This window comes from Neovison vison, chromosome 6 (assembly GCF_020171115.1).
Source record: "Neovison vison isolate M4711 chromosome 6, ASM_NN_V1, whole genome shotgun sequence".
Classification (NCBI taxonomy): Eukaryota; Metazoa; Chordata; class Mammalia; order Carnivora; family Mustelidae; genus Neogale; species Neogale vison.
Genome location: NC_058096.1, coordinates 203,209,266 through 203,232,094, shown reverse-complemented (window position 1 = coordinate 203,232,094; position 22,829 = coordinate 203,209,266). Strand labels below are relative to the sequence as shown.

At 48.9% G+C, this 22,829-nt stretch overlaps 1 protein-coding gene across 1 annotated transcript in view; it reads left to right on the top strand.

Moving 5' to 3' along the window:
* DNAH1 (dynein axonemal heavy chain 1) overlaps positions 1-22,829 on the top strand; it is a 74,661-nt gene that overhangs the window by 9,942 nt on the left and 41,890 nt on the right. Inside the window, exons 7-18 of the mRNA XM_044253440.1 lie at positions 156-317; positions 910-1,162; positions 14,344-14,501; positions 15,514-15,725; positions 16,384-16,682; positions 18,051-18,201; positions 19,142-19,335; positions 19,430-19,655; positions 20,123-20,242; positions 20,617-20,699; positions 21,804-21,945; positions 22,377-22,532. Coding sequence (XP_044109375.1) covers positions 156-317; positions 910-1,162; positions 14,344-14,501; positions 15,514-15,725; positions 16,384-16,682; positions 18,051-18,201; positions 19,142-19,335; positions 19,430-19,655; positions 20,123-20,242; positions 20,617-20,699; positions 21,804-21,945; positions 22,377-22,532 — 2,156 coding nt within the window. The remainder of the gene's footprint in view (positions 1-155; positions 318-909; positions 1,163-14,343; positions 14,502-15,513; positions 15,726-16,383; positions 16,683-18,050; positions 18,202-19,141; positions 19,336-19,429; positions 19,656-20,122; positions 20,243-20,616; positions 20,700-21,803; positions 21,946-22,376; positions 22,533-22,829) is intronic.

Below are 22,829 nucleotides of genomic sequence, written 5' to 3'. Positions count from 1 at the left end.
GCCTTGCTTTGCTGGAGCTAGAGGCGGTCCATCCTACAGGGAGGGAGGCCAGACTAGTAGCCACTGAGACTCATTCCCAGCACCTGCTGCACACACTGAGAGGCCCCTGCCGACCCTGCGGCAGAGAGCACTGGCAGATTCGCCTCCTGTTTCAGAGGACCCCAAGAGCCCGAAGCTCAAGTATGAATGGTGCAGTGTCGGCGTCCTGGATTATGACAAGGAGAAGAAACTGTACCTGGTGCACAAGACAGACCAGAACGGCTTGGTGCGAGATGAGAACGGGAAGCCCATCCTGAACGGAGGGGTCACCGCTGAAGGTGGGAGCTCTCTGCCCGCCCCTTGCAGACCCCCCACATAGGCCTGTGACTGAGGCCAACCCCCACCCCCCAACAGAGCCCCATCAGGCCTGAATTCTCCCTTGCTCTGTGTGTCCTGCGGCTCTCTGTCCCCTGACCTGTGAAAACCCCAGGACACATCACTCAGAGACCCCAGGAAGGGCAGATTGCCATTATCTGATGGGCCCACTCTGAGCCGCTGACAGGACCACTCCCAACACACTGCCAAGAAGGCGTCTGAGGCCATCGATCAGTGATGTTTGCCCCCCCTCCCCGCTGCTCCCGCACCGTGTGGCCGTGATGGATGGGGACATGGGCAGCCACCCCAGGGGACTCTTCGTCTGTGCACAGCTCTTTGCAGATGACAGAGCACTTTCACATCCAACCATAGCAAACTGTGAGGCAGGCTGGCCCACGGAGTGTGCCCATTCTACAAATGTGACAGTGTGTCAGAAAGGGGAGACCACTTGCTCAGGGCCACCACGCCTCAATCACAGAGCCAGGCTGGAGCCTAGTGTTGCAACCCAGAGAGTCTGATTGTGTTCTGTGTCCCCTTCTCCTCCCCTGGCCCCAGGAAGGCCCCCCCTCCTCACATGCCAGTACTGGGTGCCCCGGATCCAGCTGCTCTTCTGCGCCGAGGACCCACACGTGTTCACACAGCGCGTGGTCCAGGCCAATGCCCTGCGCAAGAACACAGAGGCTCTGCTGCTGTACAATCTGTACGTGGACTGCATGCCCTCCGAGGGCCACCAGCTCATCAGTGAGCAGAGCCTGAGCAAGATCAAGCAGTGGGCCATGAGCACACCCCGGATGCGCAAAGGGCCCTCGTGAGTCCCCACCAGACCCTTCCCCACCCCTACCCCCATCCCTGAACATCACTTCCTCCCGGAGCTCATCTGTGGGCCATCTCTCCCACCGCGCTGCGGACTTTTGGGCTCTAACTGGTGTCTTGTTCATCTCCAGATCTCTCATTATCAACACTGACTCATGGATTCTTATTTTATTTGAAGGGTTATAATCTGTTGCTACTATTATTTTTTAAAAGATTTTATTTATTTATTTATAGACAGAGATCACAAGTAGGCAGACAGGCAGGCAGGGGGTGGGGAGCAGGCTCCCTGCTGAGCAGAGAGCCCGATGCAGAAGCCTCAACCCACTGAGCCATCCAGGCACCCCCTGTTGCTACTATTTTATATTTTGATGCCCAAATTGCCCCAGATTGGGCCAGAGGGAGCCTCTTCAAGCTCATTTCTGTGTCCTTCTGATATGTTCCTATTGGTCTTTGAGCATGTCTATACTTTTGGGCACAGCAAGAAGTTCTGGGCTCATCTTGTCCTTCTCCAGACCCAGCCTTGAAATCAGCTATTTCTCCAAGGAGCCCTGGTTCTTTTCAGTGGGGAATGATTTGTAGAAGCCAAGATCTACGTACTAGATATTCTCCCGTTGCTACTGGAAAATCATTGCTTTGAGGTTCTTAGACCAGACAAATCTGGGGCATATATATATTACAACATTATATTACATTGTTATTATGTATAACCACCACACACACCCATGTCTATTTCTGTCTATTGATTTATCTGTTAAAAACCATGGGTTCTATAGTGATACCTTCAAACTGCCCCTAATTCTCATTCTCACTTATACACATTTGTTACTTCTCTCTGCAGAAGAAAACCAGCTCCTATTCGTTGTTCCTAGTGTATTTGTTCAGTCCCAGAATGCACAGAAAGTAGTTTCAAACTGCTAATTCATACTCTTTAGAAGAAAAACCTTACTAAGCAGAACTTGATACACATGTAGTGTTCTTTTTCTCTTCACCCTGGGGGGCATTCCGAAGCTAATTTGCTTTAGTTCTTCCCAAGCCTTCAATGGGATATGTTCATTTGATGAAATACAGGGTGGTCCATTTGTTTTATGTATTTAATGGATGTTTTCTCTATATCTGTTTCTCTCGCTGACATATAGTATTCATAAAGATATCCTCAGATTGGTCCCTCTCCATCCCCATTCATTCTATCCTCTCTATATCTCCCACTTTCCACCCTGTTCCCACCACGTGTGCATAGCTCACAAGTATCATTAGCTTCTGCTATGTCCATTCTGTATTTCTTTCTGCACGAATGAGCAGACGCACACATATTCTTAGATCGCCTTCCTTCCTACTCGGAGAGCGGCTCGCTATGGATATCTTTTTGCATGTTACATTTCTCACTTCTGGTACATCCTGGAAATCAATCTGTGCGAGCTCATTGAGATTTCCTTCCTTCTTTTTCACAGCCGCACAGCAGTCCAGTGTGTGAGTGTACCCTGCTTACTGTGGCTTATTCGACTGTTCTCTATCATATAGGCATTTAGGTCATTTCCAGGATGTTGCAATCATAAACAGTGCTACAGTGAATAACCTTGTGCCTTCTATGTCCATAGTGATGGAGGGGTAGCTTTATGGGTAGCTGAGAAGAGGGATTGCTAAGGCAAAAGATAGGCACATCTATAGTTTGGTTAGCTATCGCCAAATTTCCCTCCGTGGGGGTTGTGCCGTTTGCACACCCACCAGCAGCGTGTGAATGCTTGTTCCCCCACAGCCTTGCCGAGGGTGTGTTATCACACTATGTGATCTTTTGCCAGTCTGGAAGATAAGTAAGTGAGCAAGGTAAGTAAGACAGAACTGTTATAAGTGAGGCTGAACATTTTTTCCATCTTTTCATACAATTAAGGGCAAGTTTAATATATTTTTGGGACTCACCTATTCATGTCTTTTGCCCATCCCCCCCCCCACCAGGTTCTTGAGCTTTTTTCTCCCTCTGATTTTAAGTGTTCTTTATATATTAAGGATATTGGTCCTTCATCCGTGATTCGTGTCGTAAATTTTTTCTCCTGGTTTGTCAGTCATAGTTTGACTTTGCTTATGGTAATTTTTGCAATATGACTTTAAAAATACCTATCTAGATAATGTTATTAATCATTTCTCCCATTACCTCTGGGTTTTGAGTCATAGTTTGAGAGGGCCCTTCCCCATACTGAGGGTTTCTTCCCGTGATTGTATGGTTTCATATCCTTGTTCCATCTTTATATATGGTGTGTGGTATGGATCCAAAATTTACTATTTTAACTGTCTTTAAGTGCACAGCTTAGGGAAGTTAAGTGCATTCACACGGCTGTGCAACCATCCCTACTGTCTATCCACAGAACTTTGTGAAACTCTGTACTCATTAAACAATAATTCCCCACTCCCATTTCCCCCTAGCCTAGAGCAACCACCATTCTACTGTGTCTCTGTGAATTTGACTGCTCTAAGTATGAGGGCAATCATACAGGCTTTTCCTTTAGTGTCTGGCTTATTTCACTGAGTATAATGTCTTTTAGGTTCATTCATGTTGTTCATGTTAGGTTCATTCAGGAGTGGGAATTTCCTTCCTCTTTTTCCTTGTAATAGCCCATTGTGTGCACATACCGCATCTTGTTTATCTGCTCATCTGGGGATGGACACTTGGGCTGTGGCCATATTTTGGCTACTGTGAACGTGGGTGTACAAATCTCTCTTCGTGTCCCTGCTTTCTATTCTTTTGGGCATACACCTGGAAGTAGAGTTGCTAGGTCATATGGTAATTTTATTTGTTGTTGTTGTTTAGTTTTTATTTCATAATCATAAACTTAACTTTGCAATCCATCTAGACTTGGAGAGGGGTACGGAAAATATGGAACCCGAAGAACCACAGTGAAAGCACAGATTGTAGGCCATTATGAACAGATGGGAGAAGGAACCGTCTGGTGGTTAAGATAAAACACACATTACAGTTATTAGAGTTTGTCCACAGTCAGCAACCGTGAACGGTGAACTGCTCTTGCCATTCCTGGACCCAAAGCACCCAATGGTTTCCATGGTACTCTGCCCTCTTTCACCTGGCCAAAGACCGCATGCTTGCCCTCCAAACACTCAGCCTTGTTGTGCAGATGAAACACTAGGAACATTCGTGTTGGGTCCTGCATTTGCCATGGACAAGATGCCAGGACCCATGTGCTTCAGGCTGAAATTCCCATCATCAGATTTCTCCCTCTGGCTGGACCTGCCGCCTGTGTCATTATGGCATGGGAAGCCATCACCTTGGCACATGAACCCTAGAATAATTCTGTGACAGTAGGAAACTCAATAACCAAATCCTTTCTCTCTATACTCAGAGCACAAAAGTTTTTGGCTCTCTTTAGAACTTTGCAAATGGCTCGAAATATACAAGGCCCAAAGGCTCATGTTGATAGCAAATGTCTAAGAACATCATGGTAGGGTGGCACAGGACAGCTCTGGTGGCGTCAGTGGCATCTGCGAAGCCCTGTTTGGAATTTTGGAGATGCCATCATCCAGCTGCCTTAGGTGGTGCCCTGTTGCATATTCCCACTGGCGGGGCTCCGGGGTTCTAACATCTTCACGTCCTCGCCAACATTTCTTTTCATTTTTTCCTTTACAATAGTCATCCTAATGGACATGCCGTGGTATTTCATTGTGGTTTGTATTCATTAATGCTTAGTGATGTTGACATCTTTTCATGTGCTTATTGGCCATTAGTAGGTCCTTCTTTGGAGAAATGTCTATTAAAATTCTTTGCCCATATTTGAATCCAGCTGTTCGGTCTTTGTTGTTGAGTTTTATGAGTTCTCTATATATTCTGGATATCAGTCCCTCATCAGCTATGTGGTACTTTCTCCCATCTCCTGGTTTGCCTTTTTATTCTGTTGATAGTGTCCTTTGTATTACTAGGACACCAGGTTTTTCACATTGATGAATTCTAATTTTTTTCCTTTGTTGCCTGTGCCTTCAGTGTCATAGCTAGGAGATCATTTCCAAATCTACTGTCATGAAGCTTTCCCCCTTCTGTTCTGAGTTTTATAGTTTTAACTCTTACATGAGATCTTTGATCCATTTTGAGTTAATTTTTGTAAATGGGGTTAGCTAAGGGTCCAGTTTTATTCTTCTGCAGTTTTCCTAGCAGAGTATGTTGAAAAGACCATTCTTTCCCCCATTGAATGGTCTTGGCATCCTTGTTGAAAATCATTGACCCATATATATTTGAGAGTTTATTTCTGACTCTTTGTTCCCTTCCTTTGGTCTATGTATCTTTATGCCAGTACCACACTGTTTTGATTACTGCAGCTTTACATTAAGTTCTGGAATCAGAAAGTGTGAGACCTCCTACTTTGTTCTTTTTCAAGATTGTTTTGGTTATTTGGGTCTCTTGAGATTCCAATGACTTTTAGGATGGATTTTTCTATTTTCACAAAAAATGTTGTTGGGATTTTCTCATTGCTAGAGTTTTTATAGGAATTTGCATGCTTATTTTCCCATAAGCATTGTGTCAACTCCTCTAGTTCTATCTTAAAAACACTTTGTATTTTGGGGGTGCCTGAGTGGCTCAGTTGATTGGACATCTGACTCTTGATTTTGGCTCAGGGGGGATGGAGTCCCGAGTCAAGCTTCACATTAAGAGTGAGGCCTGCTTGGAATTCTCTCTCTCTCCCTCTGCCCCTCCCAAAGCTTGCATTATCTCTCTCCTAAAAAACAAAACAAAACAAAACGAAACAAAACAAAACAAGAGCCCTTTGTATTTTTAATGGAACTGCATTATATTTTTATTTTTATTTATTTTTAAAGATTTTATTTATTTATTTGACACACAGAGAGAGATCACAAGTAGGCAGAGAGGCAGGCAGATAGAGAGGAGGAAGCAGGCTCCCTGCTGAGCGGAGAGCCCAATGTAGGGCTTGATCCCAGGACCCTGAGACTATGACATGAGCAGAAGGCAGAGGCTTAACCCACTGAGCCACCCAGGTGCCCCTGCATTATATATATATATTTTTTAAAGATTTTATTTATTTATTTGACCCACAGAGAGAGATCACAAGTAGGCAGAGAGGCAGGCAGAGAGAGAGGAGGAAGCAGGCTCCCCGCTGAGCAGAGAGCCCGATGCGGGACTCGATCCCAGGACCCTGAGATCATGACCTGAGCCGAAGGCAGCGGCTTAACCCACTGAGCCACCCAGGCATATTTTTAAATTAACTTAGGTACAGCTGATATCTTTAGGATATCTTTAGGATCTTGAACTGTCCTATCCAAGAACAAAGAATGTTCATTCATTTGTTCAAGACTACTTTTGTGTCTTTAAGAATGCTTTATCTTTTTCTCACGTAGGTTTTGCATATTAAGTATTTTGTCTTCTTTGTTACTATTATAAATGGGATTTTCTCTATTACTGTGTTACTGATTTGTGTGTGCTAATTTTTATATCCCATTACAAACAATCCTTACTGAATTGTTTGAATGTGTTTTATCATTGATTCTCCAGGGCTTTCTAAGTATACAGTCCCTGTAAATAGAGATAGTTTTGCTTATTCTTTTCCAATTCTTATTCCTCTAATCACTTTCTCTTGCCTAATTGCATTTCTAATACCTCCAGTACAATATTGAACAGTAGTGGAGATGGTGGATCCTCACCTTGTTCCTAATATTAATGGAAGTACCTCTAGTAAGTTTGCTAGCTTTAGGACTTTATTTAATAACATATCCATTGAAACTTCTGTTTTCTCAAGTGTTTATTTGTCACAGGCTTTTAAACTACTTATGTAGATAATCATAATTTGTCTCCTTAGATCTGTTTTTATTTTATTTAAAAAATATATTTTTTAAGATTTTATTTGTTTATTTGACAGAGAGAGACATCACAAGCAGGGAGAGAGGCAGGCAGAGAGAGAGGGGGAAGCAGGCTCCCTGCCGAGCAGAGAGCCTGATGTGGGGCTCGATCCCAAGACCCTGAGGCTTATTAACCCACTGAACCACCCAGGCGCCCCTCCTTAGATCTATTAACATGGTGTATTATATTAATTGATTTTCTAGTATTGAAACAACCTTGGATTCCTTTAATAAATCCCACCTGGCCATGGTGTATCATTTTTTTAAAATGTGGTATTGGGTTCTTTTGGTTATAGTATGCTGCCTAGAACTTTTGCATCGATATAAATAATGTTTATAAAATTACAGAATTTTTTTGTACTGTCATTATCAAGTTTGAAGCAAATTATGCTTGCTTCATAAGAAGAATATTGGTATTTTCCTTAATTTTTTCAGTACTCTGGAACAATTTTTATTGTATTGAGGTTATCTGGTTATTCCTTTCTGAAACCTTTTGGACATGGTGCTTTTAGGGGGGATAGTTCCTTTATAACTTCATTTCTACAGGAATTGGTCCAGTTAAGCTTTGTATTTCCAATTTGGGGTCAATTTTTATATATTTTGTTATATATATTTATATACATAATATATTATATATTTTTTATATTTTATCATTTTTATATTTAATATATTTTGTCATATATATTTTATTAAAAAATGATCCATGTTTTCTAGGTTTTACAATATATTTGCCTAGTCTTTTGATAGGTGGTCTCATGATTTAAATTTTTTTTTAACTTTTTTTTTTTAAAGACTTTATTTATTTATTTGAGAGAGAGACAGTGAGAGAGAGCACGAGCAAGGAGAAGGTCAGAGGGAGAAGCAGACTCCCCATGGAGCTGGGAGCCCAATGCGGGACTCCATCCCGGGACTCCGGGACCATGACCTGAGCCGAAGGTAGTCGTCCAACCAACTGAGCCACCCAGGCACCCCCACTTATTTACATTCTTATTGATAAATATGTTTAAGGTTAATGAACTTTCTTCTGGTAACCTATTTAAAAATAGTCCACAGATTCTGATATGTAGTATTTCACTTTTTTTTTATTCCAAAAATCTGATTTGTATTTCTCGTTTCTTTAAAGAATAGTTTAATGTCAGGTTTTATAATTTTGCATATGAGAAGGACTTGTTAAAATTTGTTGTTAATAATTGCTATTTTTATCACATTGAGATCAGAGAATGTTATTTATAACATTTCTATTCTATAGAACTTGCTGATGTTTTCTCTGTGACCTAATATATAATCAGTTTTTTGCTGAATGCTCTGTTTTGCACGTGAGAAGAGGTATATCCCCATAGTTAGGATATAAGAGTTTTATATATACATGTATTCCAGAAAAGTCTATCTTTTTATGTTATTTACTTCTAAGATATCTTTACTTAATTTTTGTCCACAGAGAAGAGTGTGTTATATTATCATTATTAATTGCAGCTTTTAGCATTAAGATGTGTTCTTGATCAGGTCAAAGGCTTTTTGACCAGAATTTTACTTTGTTTGATGCCAGAATTGTAACCTGACTATTGTTGTTTCCATTTTCCTGATATATTTTTGCCCATCCCTCCATTTTTTAGCCTTTCTGAGTTAGTTTGTTTTAGAGAGGCCTCTTGTTATCACCATATAGTCAGTTCTTACTTTATGAGTCAAATTAAAAATCTTTTTCTTGTAATAAGTGAGTTAAACCCATTCGTATTTATGGATAGAGCTGCTGTGTTTGATCTCAATTCTGTTTCCTTCTTTATGTGACGTAGTTTCTTTTTTCTTTCACTTTTTAATTTCTTTATTTTTTAAAAATATTTTATTTATTTATTTATTTGGCAGAGAGAGAGAAAGAAGGGAGCACAAGCAGAGGGAGAAGCAGGCAGAGGAAGAGGGAGAAGCAGGCTCCCCACCGAGCAAGGGATCCTGATGCAGGGCTTGATCCCAGGACCCTGAGACCATGACCTGAGTTGGAGGCAGATGCTTAATGACTGAGCCACCTAGGCACCCCAGAGAGAGAGATCACAAGCAGGCAAAGAGGCAGGCAGAGAGAGAGGGGGAAGCAGGCTCCCTGCTGAGCAGAGAACCTGATGTGGGGCTCAATCCCAGGACCCTGAGATCGTGACCTGAGGCGAAGGCAGAGGCTTAACCCACTGAGCCACCCAGGTCCCCCTACTTTCTTTTTTTAAGAAGATTTAATTTTTAAATAATCTCTAATCCCAACATGGGGCTGGAACTCACAACCCCGAGATTAAGAGTCCCATGATCTTCCAACTGAGCCAGCCAGGCACCCCTCACTTTTTAAAATTTCTTTCAGCATTTGGGCAGTTTTGTACCCTATGTTAGAGGTTTCTTTTGTAGTTATGCCTTTTATAGTGCCCCCATGTCCCCTGCTTTCTTATTTAAACTGTTAATATCTGCTTTGTCCATTTTTAGTGTTATCCTTCTACTCCCTTTGATTTCTTTTGTAATAATCTTGACTTTATTCTACTTTCCTCATCCCTTTCGCCTCCCATTTAAAAAAAAAATGATTTATTTAATTATTTTAGAGAGCACGAGCAGGGGGAGGGGCCAAAGAACAGGAAGAGAGAGAGAAGCAGCCTCCCCGCTGAGCACAGAGCCTTTTGCGGGGCTCAATCCAAGGAGCCCACCCCCCAACCCAAATCATGACCTGAGCCGAAACCAGAGTCAGTGGCTCAACCTCCTGAGCCACTCAGATGCCCCCTCCCATTTTTAGTTGCTTTTTTCTCCTTATTGTTTTAATGTAATATTCTTCCATTCTCCTCTCTTTGTTTTATTTTTATTTTTTTTAATAAATTTTAGTGATTGATTGATTGGATGCTCTATGCCCAACATGGGGCTCGAACTCACAATCCTGATATCAAGAATTGTGCGCTCCACCGACTGAACCAGCTGGCGTCCCATCTTTGTTTTAATCTTAAATCTACAATTAAGTCGACTGTGTATATCAGACTTTTTCCCTGAAGTTTCTCCTATCATCTTGCAGGGGAGGAAAAAACAATCCTCTTTTCTTATACTCTTCTAGGTTCTTGGCTGAGGCTCTGTAATAAAGACGGATTAGCAAGAGAAGAGCTTATAAATTTATGTTTCTCTTGACATAGGAACTTTTGTAAGGAAATGAAGATCTGAACAGAGTAAACCTATGCTAGGTTTGATGAAGGATGGAAGGCTGTGGGAACTGTGGCAAGACAGAAGGATATGAGCTAAGGGTAGTAAACTGAGGAAAACAGTGAGACCTCTTCACTGGGATTCCTCTTGGTGTCATTTCATCTTGGAGCTAAGGATGCCCTTTCCTCTCCGTATAAGGAGGACATGTCTCTCCTGAGGATCTTATGACCTGCTTCAGGGAAGCCGTGTCTCAGATTACTTCAGTTTAAACATTCAGTATGCGAAGGTGCCATTTTGGGGAAGTGTGTCCTGAACCCCATCAATCTCTTGGTTGAGTGAAGCTCTTCTTCTAGTAGATTCCTCACCAAGGGCTCAAGAGTATATTGTTCCTAGAGTTCTTGCATGTTTAAAACTTGACAGACAACTTGATTCAATATAAAATTCTTGTTTCACACTGTTATTTCTTGAGGTTTTTTTGTTTGTTTGTTTGTTTTGTTTTGTTTTGTATTTAATGGTGCTCTTTTGTTGCCTTGCTTTGAATGTTGATTTTGAGAAGCCTGGTGCCAATCTAACTCCCCTTCCCTTAATTTTCCCTTGATAAAAAATAAAAATAAATCAGTTGATATTTTTTTTTTGGCTTGGGGGCCTTGGGTTTTTTAAAATTTGTTTTTAATCTTTAAAGTCTAAACATTTTACTAGAGTATGTTTCATATGATGGCTCCTATGTCAAGGGAAACATAAATTTGTAAGCTGTTCTCTTGCTAATCCGTCTTTGTTACAGAGCCTCAGCCAAGAACCTAGAAGAGTATAAGAAAAGAGGATTGTTCGTTCCTCCCCTGCAGTCACTTTTATGTCATACTAGAGTATGATCATTCTAGGTCAGTTTTCATAAGTACCAAATGGGCCTTTTAAAAACATAAATTGAGATATTCTTTATTTCTAGAATTTTTCTTGGATTATAGTTTTAAATATTAGTTCTGTTTCATTTCCCTGTTTTTCTTTATCAGATTCCCTTATATTTCTCTATCTCATCTATCATCTATCTTGTTTCTTCTTTTTTTTTCTTTAACTTTTATTTAAGAGAGAGAGAGAGAGAGAACATGAGAGGGGAGAAGGTCAGAGGGAGAAGCAGACTCCCCACAAAGCTGGGAGCCTGATGTGGGACTTGATCCTGGGACTCTGGGATTATGACCTGAGTTGAAAGCAGTGGCTTAACCAACTGAGCCACCTAGGCTCCCCATATCTTGCTTCTTCTTCTTCTTTTTTTTTTTTAAGATTTTATTTATTTATTTGACAGAGAAATCACAAGTAGATGGAGAGGCAGGCAGAGAGAGAGGGAAGCAGGCTCCCTGCTGAGCAGAGAGCCCAATGCGGGACTCGATCCCAGGACCCTGAGATCATGACCTGAGCCGAAGGCAGCAGGTTAACCCACTCAGCCACCCAGGCGCCCTCTTGCTTCTTCTTTACCTATTTCTAATTTAACCATTTCTGCCACTTTTTTCTGTTTTTTCCCCCTCATTTTCATTTTCTTGGTTATATTCAGGTCTTTCTTCAATGTACTTTTTTACATTTTTTATTTGACTCTGTTCTTCCTTATGCACCTCTTAATTTTGCCTCCATTCCAGAGATAATTTTGTTTCTTCAATTTTTTCTCTGAGTTCAGTGAAATAGCTTTCGTTTCCTCCTGTTATTTGCTCACTTCTGTGTTTTGGTTGTGAAATTCCGATTCAAGGTGTTTTTCATATGCCCAAACACTTGTTTGAAGATATCTAGTTTGGTTTGAAGTGCTGTGCTAGTTTTCTTCTGCTTTGTCTTTGTTTTTTTATTTGAGGGTTGGATGAGAATTTTGTTCAGGTAGGTGGATATTCATTCTCTCTCTCTCTCTCTCTCTCTCTCTCAGTAGTTTCCTGCAAGGGTTGTCTACTTTCTCCCATTCAGTCCTTGGATGTGGGCTGATTTACAAGATTCCTAATTCCAGAGCGCCCTCTTCTGTTAGGAGAGAAACCATTTTTTCCCCCTCTTTCTAAGTGGATAGCTCTGTGTGTGTGTGTGTGTGTGTGTGTGTGTGTCCGTGTGTTGGGGAGAGGGGTTGTCTTCCCAAGTTGTTTGTTTTTTCTTATCTTGCAGGACTTCAATTTTTAACTTTTGCTTCGTTTCCTTTCACCCTTCAATCTCCAAAGCCCACCTTTTCTTTCACCTTCCGTCTCCTCTGTCATGAAGCCTTTCAAAGAATGGTACCGCAAATGAATGCACAGAAGTCCCGTCCTTGTCCAAGTGCTCCTAGTCTCCCAGACTCACAGTCAGTGTTTTCACAGTTAGGGTGGACTTTCTCTCTTTCTGACAGGACTTCAGACCAAGCTTGGGGCTACCCCTCTTTCCGCAGAATGACCCCATCTTCCATGCAGGCTGGCAGCAGAAGGGGAAGATGCAGCTCACTGGGAACTGACCATTGTTTTTCTACTTAAAGATAATGTGAAGTTTGGGCATTTCCTTTGTGCTGGGAATGCTAACGGCTTGGGTTCGGTAGTGTTGTTTGTCCTGCCTTTTCTTTTTTTCTTCTTTCCCTCTGTCTTTCAGGAGCATCTGGGGAGGTTAGCATGGATGTGGTCATTCCCTTGGTTGACCAGAATTCCATTTCTCAGGTTTTATATCACTGAGAATGTTTTGGGCTCTTTATAACAAATACAGTGAGCTCAGATTGGCTTAGATAGCAGGCAAATGCACACAGCTTTGCTGATGACTAGAAATCGGATGCAGGACATACCTGGCTCAGTGTGTGAGGACTCCTGTCTCTGGTCAGGGCTGGCTTCATCCCCAGGTGGATGGCAGCAACAGTTTCAGAAGCACAAAGTCCAGATTCCACTGGGTCCTGCCCTAGTTTGGATTCCCTCGAAGCTGGGCCTGTTTAGGGTGATTCTTGTACAGATGATATATTGACAGAGTCCTCCCCAGAGACATCTAAGGGAGGCGGCAGGATGTAATGGAGGCAGGCTGCTGGGCAGAGGTGGTGTTTTAGGAGAAGCACAACCTCTGATCTCACAAGGAACTCTGGAGCATGAAAAAGACCGCAGAATTTGTCCTGAGGAGGATGGGACAAGGGGGATTGATTTTCTAGCTGTTTCAGTTGTTGATTTTAACTGGATCGTGTTCCCATTCCTGAACCAATTAACAGTCTGATCCGTCTGATCACGACTCGCTTAGACAGGTGGATGACCCCAGAGCTGGGGCATGTCAATGTCCCCTAAGTCAAGTGAGAAAGGAGAGAGTCCTAGAACAGCAGGAATGTGCAATGAGGAGGAAGTGGACGTCAGGCAGGCAAGCAAGTCTACCTCTTGTGCCAGGCACAGGGGTGCAGCAGTAAACACACCCACGAAGGGCCTGCCCTCATGGGCTTTCAGTCTGGCCAGGGAGACACACAAGGAGAAAGCAAGGTGATTCAGGGCTTTGACAGATACTCTGGAGACAAAGCAAGACAAGGGAATAGAGATGTCGTGGAGGGAATCTCCCGTCAAGAGACTGCCTCACTGGGGTGGTAACATTTGAGCTGAGTGCTGGAAAAAGTAAGGAAAGAAGAAGATTCCGGCTGGGGGAACAACAGTGAGTGAATGAAAAAATGCCCTCAGGCGGTCAGGAACATTGAGCCAGGGAGGCACTTTGGGGCACAAATGAGGCTGCCCTCATCTGGAGGGAACAGCGTATGCAAAGGCTCTGAGATGAGAGCTCAGAGTTCCTCCAGGAACCCAGGGGGCGCTGTCTGTGGCTGGAGCCGGGGTGGGGGTGGGGACAAGAAGGTGAGAGGAGAATAGGGAGGGGCTTATCCCAAGAAGAGGTTTGACTTATCCTAGGATGCAGGGGCCCAGGACGGATTTTTAGCAAGAGAAGGATGTGCTCAAACTTGAGTTTTGTGGGGAGTGGACTGGAATGGGCAGGGATGGGTGCCTTGCTGGGCTGACACAGAGAAATGAAAAGCAAAACAGGCAGAGTCGGGGCAGGAGGGTTTGACACTTAAGAGGCAGGGGACAAGGGTGATGGAGGTTAGTGGCTGGGGCCAAGTGGGAGGTGTGCCCGTGAATCTGGAGGGGAAGCCATGAACACATGCCCGCCGTCGATGGCAGGACAGAGTGGGCCCCAGCCAGCCCACAGTGTGGGGGTGACTCCCCTGTCCCCCTTCCCCATTGGCAGGGTTCTGGAGCACCTCAGCAGCCTCTCCAGAGAGGTGAACCTGGACTATGAGCGCAGCATGAACAAAATCAACTTTGACCAGATTGTCTCCTCCAAGCCTGACACGTTCTCCTATGTGACCCTGCCTAAGAAGGAGGAGGAGATGGTGCCCAGGCAAGGTGAGGGCGGCTGGACAAAGGCGGGCCCCAGGGCCATCTGCCTAGCCAGAGCCCTCCCGCCCTTCCTGTAAGGTAGTCTGTAAACCCAACACTCCCAGCACTTACCCTGCTGCCTCTCCAGCTGCCTAGGGCTTGGGGGAGGGGGGTGGGGAGGTCCACGAAGGCTCTCCTGGGGCACCTGGGTGGTGCAGTCAGTTGAGCATCTGATTCCTGATCTCAGCTCAGGTCATGATCTGAGTCGTGAGATCCAGCCCCAAATTCGGCTCCATGGGCATGGAATTTGCTTAAAATGTTCTCTCTCCCTCTCCCTCTGCCCATCTCCCCATCCCCCTCTCTTAAAATAAATACATAAATAAAATCCAGTAGTCTGAGTAGCACAGAAGGAAGCAGGTCATGGGTTAGAGGACAGCAACTATTCAGAAGTGGACAGAAGGGCTCTGACGGTCTGAAGGACATTCGGCAGCAGGGGGCAGGTGACATTGGTACAGCCCCATTTGACCCATGGCAGACTGCGTCTCCAAGTAGGGACACGAGTTCCCCCAAGCCCTCCTTGCTTTAACTCTCCTGATGCCTGTGCATTTCATTTCCTAGACTTTGAGCTGCCACGTGTGGGAAGTGCCCAGGAAGCTGGGGTCAGGGGTGTGGACAGTGGGCACTCTGAGGGTCCTGGTGCCCACATCTCCTTTGCGTGGTGCTGGGTTATGTGCAGAGTGGGCAGGAGTGAAGGGGGAGAGGGCCTGTGGTTCTCATCTACTTCAAACGGGTCAGGGATGCAGAGGGGCCTGGAGGGGATCCACTTACCCCAGAGTGGGCAGCTTGCTGCGAAGCTGCAGGGCTGTGTCGGCAGGCTGTGGGAAGAGAGGGGGTCTGGGGTGGGTATCTCTTTTGGAGGGTGGGTGTCTCTTTGGAAGGAGACAGGAGTTGTATCTCTCCATCTCTACCTGTAGATCCCTCCTAATCCCTGGTGTGTCCCAGGCCAATCTGACCCTGCCTTCTGCCCCTACCCTTGCAGGGCTGGTGAGTGTTCCCAACTACCCCTTCCGGGAGCAGAAGGAAGACTTCACCTTTGTGTCCCTGCTTACACGGCCAGAGGTCATCATGGCCCTCAGCAAGGTGCGGGCTGAATGCAACAAGGTGATGGGCATGTCCCTGTTCCACTCAAACCTCTCCAAGTACAGCCGCCTGGAGGAGTTCGAGCAGATTCAGTCCCAGACCTTCTCCCAGGTGCGTGGACATCTGGGGCTTGGAGGGCCACATGCAGGCTGGAGCCTTGGAGCTGACTGGCCAGCAGAGGGGCTGTGAGCTCCTGTTTTTAAACCTAGACCTTGTGGGAGGGTGGGGGTTGCGCAGGGGGATGGCTCATCCCAGAGAGGAGAGGAGAGGAGACCCAGGGTAGGCTCCCTTTCCGGTCACTTTCCATCCAACCCTGGAAGCTTCTGAAGCAGACCCCTTGTCTTGGAAAGGATAACAGGAACTCCACATAGCTGCTAAGGATGGGGGTGTGAGGGAAGAAGGATATAGCCTTGTGGGAGACCATCACCAGGTACTCTAGGAAAAAAGCTCCCCGTTCCTGTTTCACTCCGTGTGTCTCTGCTCATTGGCTGTGTCTCCATCTCTCTGTCTCTCCCTTAGCTGGGGGAAAAGCCCTGCTTCTGCTGCCCCTCCTCCCTCCTTCCCCTAGAGGAGCTCTGGTCCCCAGGATCACGGGAGGGTGTTGGTTGTGGGGCTCGGCAGTCAGTTGGGGCTGCGGGAGGTCCTTCCCTGGCCATCTGGGTCCTGAGGCTGCCCCAGCACCCTGGTGTCTAGGGTCCCTGAGTGTGGCGGCTGTGGGCAGCAGGTGCCGGGGGGGGGGCCCACCCGATGCCGCCCATGGCCATTCCAGGTGCAGATGTTCCTGAAGGACAGCTGGATCAGCACTCTCAAGGTGGCCATGCGGAGCAGCCTGCGGGACATGAGCAAGGGCTGGTACAACCTCTATGAAACCAGCTGGGAGGTGTACCTCATGTCAAAACTGCGCAAGCTCATGGAGTTGCTCAAGTACATGCTGCAGGACACGCTGCGCTTCCTGGTGCAGGACTCGCTGGCCAGCTTCTCGCAGTTCATCAGCGACGCCTGCTGCAGCGTGCTGGACTGTCCCGACCCCATGGTCTGGGGTGACGACCTCATCAACAGCCCCTACAGGTGGGGTTGGCTGAGTGCAGGCGCTGGGTGGCCAGACAGGCAGGGGTGGGGGGAATGGGGCAGCCGGGACCAGGGTGCCCAGCACCGCCAGGTCTTGGATGGCAGGGAGAGCCCGGCCCTGGCCCTGGTGGCCAGGGATTGTCCCACCAGCTCTGACTTGCACGTCTCTAGGTGGCCTTCATTTTCTCCATCAGTCCCTCAGTTACTCAGTCAAAAGAAATATTCTTTGAGCACTTGCCATGGACCAGGTGGGGCTCTAGCGGAAGCAGAGAGGCAGGACTCCTGCTCTCATGGGGGATAGGCAACCAGCCAGTGAATCAATAGATGGTCACTGCCAATGTTTGCAGGGGCTGTGACAGACCAGGGTGGGGCAGGGGACTCTGCCAGGGGGTCAGGTTCCTCTGAGTCAAGACCTGAGATTGAGAGGAAAGCAGCCAAGGAGATGTGAGGCGGAGGCACTGGGCTAAGGCCCAGCACAGGCAGAGGCTCGGAGGGGAGGAAGACCTTAGGGCTGTCAAGGGTGGAAGGGCCAGCAGCTATGGCTGGAGTGGGGAGGGCTGGTCAGGACGATATGGGAGAGGTCGCAGGGACAGGCCAGATCAAAGAACCTCTTGGGGGTCACAGTCGGGGGCTAGATTTATCCCAAGTGTGTTCAGCAGCCATTAGAGGGGAGTTACACCCTCATTAAACAAAGCTCTGGATTTGTGGGAACAAGTGAGGCAGAAGGCAAGTCAGACCACGTTTTCTGCCATCGTCTAGAAAAAGGATGATGTGACTGGGACTCGGGAGGGGTGCAGATTTGGGGTAGTGCCTGAGTGGCAGTGCTATGGGCCTGGCAGCAGGAGGAGGGGAAGTGGGAGGAGTGGAGGGGAGGAGACAGGCTGACTCCTGTGGTCCACCGCTAGCACCGAGCCCTGAGGGGCGCTGTGTTTGAGATGCCCATAAGGGCAGGTGGGTGATGGATGGCAATCCAGAGTGCAGCAGGGAGGACTGGCTGGGAAGCTCGAGGGTTGTTGGTGTGTAGAGGGCATCTGAAGTCAAAGATGGTGGCCTCCCAGGGAGAGCGTGGGTGCTGCAAGGACCCAGGGTCTGGCTCGCCTGCCCTGATGACCTCAGGACCGCCTGGTGGTGGTCCTCCCTCTTCCCCACAGGTACCTGTGGACCTCTGGGCAAGTGGCAGGGATGGATTAATCTTTGGCTGCTCTGTGTTTTTCCGTTAACTTAGAGGTTTCTAGAAGGAGGGAGGAGACAATTTTCATGCATGGAGGAGCTTGAGAACCATCGGGCTGGCAGGGAGGGCAGAGGGCTAGATATGCTGCACGCAGGCCTCCTTGGGCGCCTGCCCACACCCAGCCTATCACCTGACAGGCCCCGGAAAAATCCCCTCTTCATTGTGGACCTGGTGCTGGATAGCTCAGGTGTGCACTACAGCACACCACTGGAGAATTTCGAGACATCTCTGCTCAACCTCTTTGACAAGGGCATCCTGTCCACGCATGCGGTGCCCCAGCTGGAGAAGGTAGGCCACAGCTCAAGGCCCAGGGCATCTGCTGGCCTGGCTGCTCGTGGCTACCCAGCCGCAGGCCAATGGGATTAGGGCAGTTTTACTTGATTTCAGGCCTCCCGCCTGGCCAGCAGAGTGCTCAGACCTTCAATGTTTGAAGGACTCCTTTAATCCTCACCACAAGCTGTGCTGGGAACCATTAGCATCCCCATTTTGTCATGCCCCAAGAGGGCACAAAGCGACCAAGTGTCAGACCTGCGACTCGAACCGGGCTCATTCTTCACCCCTGCCACAGCTGTTCTGGCCCCGATTCCACTCTCTTGATCCCACCCAGCTCCCTGCCTCTCTCTCCAGCTAAGATGTGGACAAAGACTGACTGTCACACTCAGGACCTCTTGCCAGAAGTCCCCACTCATCACACACCCGGTTACATCTCACTCCTCCCGGCCCAAGAGCTCCTGGAACTAGTCCCCTCTTGTCTTCCTTACTGGGTAGCCAGAGCCATCAGTGACCCAGCGGCCTTGTCTGCTCCTTTCCTGGGCTCTACACTGAGTCAGGCCCGGGTAGAGGAAGACACCGCCCTTGGGTGGGGCTTCCGGGACTTCAGCCCTATCTTAGTCCACAGGGTGCTGGCAGACACCACAGCAAACCCTCTCCCATACCCTCCCCACACTGTCTATGACTGGCCACACAGCTGCCCCCGACCCCCACCGCGCTGTCTGTGATTGGTCACACTGCTGCCCTGATTCCCACCACGCCGTCTGTGATTGGTCACGCTGCTGCTCCGACCCTCCCCACGCTGTCTGCGATTGGTCACACTGCTGCCCACGGCCCCCACCGCGCTGCCTGTGATTGGCCACACTTCTGCCCGCTCCAGCTTTGGATCCCATCTCTAACCCCTTTGCCTGAGCCCTGTGGCTCATCCAGCTCTTCCCCCCTGCCTTTGGCTCTGCAGCTGGTGATGGAGGACATCTTTATCAGCGGCGACCCCCTACTGGAGTCCGTGGGGCTCCACGAGCCACTGGTGGAGGAGCTGCGGGCCATCATAGCCAATGCTGTGCGCAAGGCCATGATCCCACTGCAGGCTTACGCTAAGGAGTACCAAAAGTATTTGGAACTGAATAACAACGACATTGCCACCTTCCTCAAGTGCGTGCGTACATCTGAGGGCGTCTGGGTGTCGGTGTCACCCCTGGCCACCCACTTACACTCTCTGCCCCTCGTGTGTGTCCACCGTCCACAGAGACTACCAGACGCATTGCCCGACAGCCTCGGAAGTACGGGAGGTGGTGCTCACCCACCTTCAGGAAAAAGAGATCCTGGACAACTCGCTGCCCAGCAGTATCATCATTGGGCCCTTCTACATCAATGTCGACAATGTCAAGCAGAGCCTGTCCAAGAAGCGCAAGGCCCTGGCCACTTCCATGCTGGACATCCTGGCCAAGAACCTGCACAAGGAGGTGGACAGTGTAAGTGCCCAGCCACCAACATGCATTCACTCTCGAATCCTCGGTGAGCTCCCATGAATAAGGAAGGTGTCCCTAGGCAGGGTGAGGGCTGTCTGCAGATGCCCAGGCCAATGGAAGAATCTGCCTTGACCCCCCAGCCTGTTTAAGGGGAGCTGTCCCATATGAAGGTCTAAGGAAATAGGGGCTGCTACCTCTTTCCCTAGACTTGGAAAGACCTGGGAATCTCTCCCAAAGATGGGCCATTTCATGGAGCCGGGGGTGTGCCGGTGGGCTTAGAAGTCCCATGCATGTGTTGGCTGGGTGCAGGAAGCTAGGGAGGCCTCAGCTCCCAGCAAGTCAGCTGCAGGATGTGGTAGGGTGGGGGCGGTTGCCTGTCGGGAGACACTGGGATCCAAGAAGGAGGAGCAGGCCCCAGGAAAGGACAGGGCCGGTACACGGCCTCCCTAGTGCCCTCCGCCCCTCGCCAGATCTGTGAGGAGTTTCGCAGTATCAGCCGCAAGATCTATGAGAAGCCCAACAGCATCGAGGAGCTGGCTGAACTTCGCGAGTGGATGAAGGGCATCCCTGAGAAGCTGGTGGGGCTAGAGGTGAGATGGGTGTAAGAGGGACCGGGGGCTGGGCCCGGGGACAGACAGCGGCTGGGAGATTAGGAGCCAGGAAGCTAGAGGAGAGGTAAACACAGAGGATAAGGGGGTTGGGAGGTTACAAGGCTGGGTGCATGGTGGAGGTTCAGAGCCATGCTATCTGGGAGGCCAGGAGGGTGGAAGGTATAGGACGGGGCCTGGCAGTGGGAGGTGTGGCAGCCTTGGCCTTTGGAGCCCTGAGCCCAGTGCTGGCCGTGGATCCTGCACCTCTTCCCTCACCCTAGTCCTCCCTCTGTGGAAGAGAGCCACCTTTCCTTAGTGCTCAGCCACTTTGGGGGTCCCACACATGCAGCTCTCATTACCACCTGTCCGTGCAGGAGCGGATCGTGAAGGTCATGGATGACTACCAGGTCATGGACGAATTCTTTTACAACCTCAGCACAGAGGATTTCAACGACAAGTGAGTGGGAACTTGGTCCCCCTCCCAGAGTGGGGGGCAAAGAGGTGCTGTGACACATGACACATGGCTGTGTGTTCACACCAGAAATGTCACCCAAGATGTCTGAGACCGTGGCTCCACACAGGCCAGGGCCAGGTGGCTGGTGGTGCAGAAGAAAATCACAGGAGCCTCTTGATCTAGGGCCCCTGTTGCCCCCTCACCCTGTCTCCATTCTCTAAAATGTCAGCCTGACACACACATGTTCACACAGGCCTGGAATCCCCTTTGTGGGAGGGGCCCTTCAGGATTCTTGGGAGCATGGAGAGCAGACAAAGCTATCCTGGTGATCAGTGGGGAGCAGCACTTGTCCCCACCCAGCTCAAGAGCCTTCTGAGAAACAGCCCTAGGTTGGGACTGCCTTGCCGAGGCCTCCAGAACCCCTTGCCCACCCTGCCTCACAGGCCTGGGGGGCCTTCAGAATGTCGAGGCCTGGAAGAGGTTGGTGCTGCCTCCTAGGATCCCTGCCAAGAGCCCCAAGGCACTGGCTTTACAGGGTATCCTGGTACTCAGGCTGGGCCTCTCCTAGGGTCAGCTTTCCTAGGCCAGATGCAGGCAGAATCCCCAAATTCTACAGAGTCCCCCCATTAGCCAGCAAAGGGAGTCAGTCTGATAGGAAGGAAGCTGGCCTGGCGGCCTTGTTGGTCACCAAGGAAGTGCAGACCAGAGGCCGCTGCTTTGCCTAATGGGAGGTGAGGCACCTCCAGACCTCAGAATGTAAGGGGGGGAGTCTAGCATTACCTCTCTCATTTCCGACATTGTTCCCTGTCTTGCCCTGTCATTGCACTGGGCACCATGGGCCAGCATCTCCCTGGATGCCCACCACAGCTCCCAGACCGCAGGGAGGGATGGCCTCCCCAGCCAGGCAGGCCCACATCCCGACCCTGATGGTGGCAGGGGCTGCCCCCAGCTCACGTCCACTTCCTGGTTGCTTGGCTGTGACTGGTTCCAGCTGCCGCCTGGATTCCCCCATTCTCCCCCTCGCCCTGGGTGCCCCTGCCTGGCCAGGCCACCCCATGATTTCATCTGCGACCACCCCCCACCCAATGCCCACCTCATCCTCTCCAGGTGGGCTGCCAGCAACTGGCCGTCTAAGATCCTTGGGCAGATAGAGATGGTGCAGCAGCAGCACACAGAAGATGAGGAGAAGTTCCACAAAATCCAGATCATGGATCAGAACAACTTCCAGGAGAAGCTGGAAGGGCTGCAGGTGGGGCTGGTTCAGGGATCCACTATGCCTCACTTCCCACCATGCGATCTGGGGCCAGGCCTGGCTTCAGGCACGCAGCAGGGGCTGTGGGGATGTTTGGTGGGTGAAGTGGTAGGTGGATGAACAAATAAATGGCTGGGGGTGCCTGGGCAGCAAGCTCCAGAAAATTCAGGGTTACAAAGGGTCCCAGCTCTTCCGTGGTGTCCTCGGAGCCCCAATAGGTGAAAAAATGGGCACAGTGTTAAGGATGCTGCATCGCCCTCTGTCCTTGCTATGTCACCCTGGGACAGTCAGCATGCCTGTGATTGGCCAGAAACCCGCTTACTCCAGGAGAAGAAAATGCCCTCCGAATGGGGAGGTGTTGGATCCCCGGATGCAAGCCTGTGGTTGGGGCCCTGGAGGCCTCTGACCTCGTGCTCCTTGGCCCACAGCTGGTGGTGGCTGGCTTCTCCACGCACGTGGAGATTGCACGAGCGCACGAGATCGCCAATGAGGTGCGGCGGGTCAAGAAGCAGCTGAAGGACTGCCAGCAGCTGGCCATGCTCTACAATAACCGGGAGCGCATCTTCGGCTTGCCCGTCACTAATGTAGGCCTCCTCGGGGCACGCCGCCCCCCCAAGCCCCACGACTTGAGGAAGAGCCTGTGACATTCGTGGCCATATCTGAACCCAGCTCCTGGCTGGCAGGGCCCTGGCTTTTGGAGGGTGGGACTGGGCAGGCTGCAGAGACAACTCCCTAGCCCCAGCCCTCCGGGCAAGGAGACTGGCTGGAATCAGGCAGGAGGCCTCGCAAAGCCAACCGGAGCCCGTGTGCAGTGGGGAAAGGGAGGCCAGGCCAGGGCTCATGGGAACAGGAGCAGGAACAGCATCCAGGAGCAAGGAATG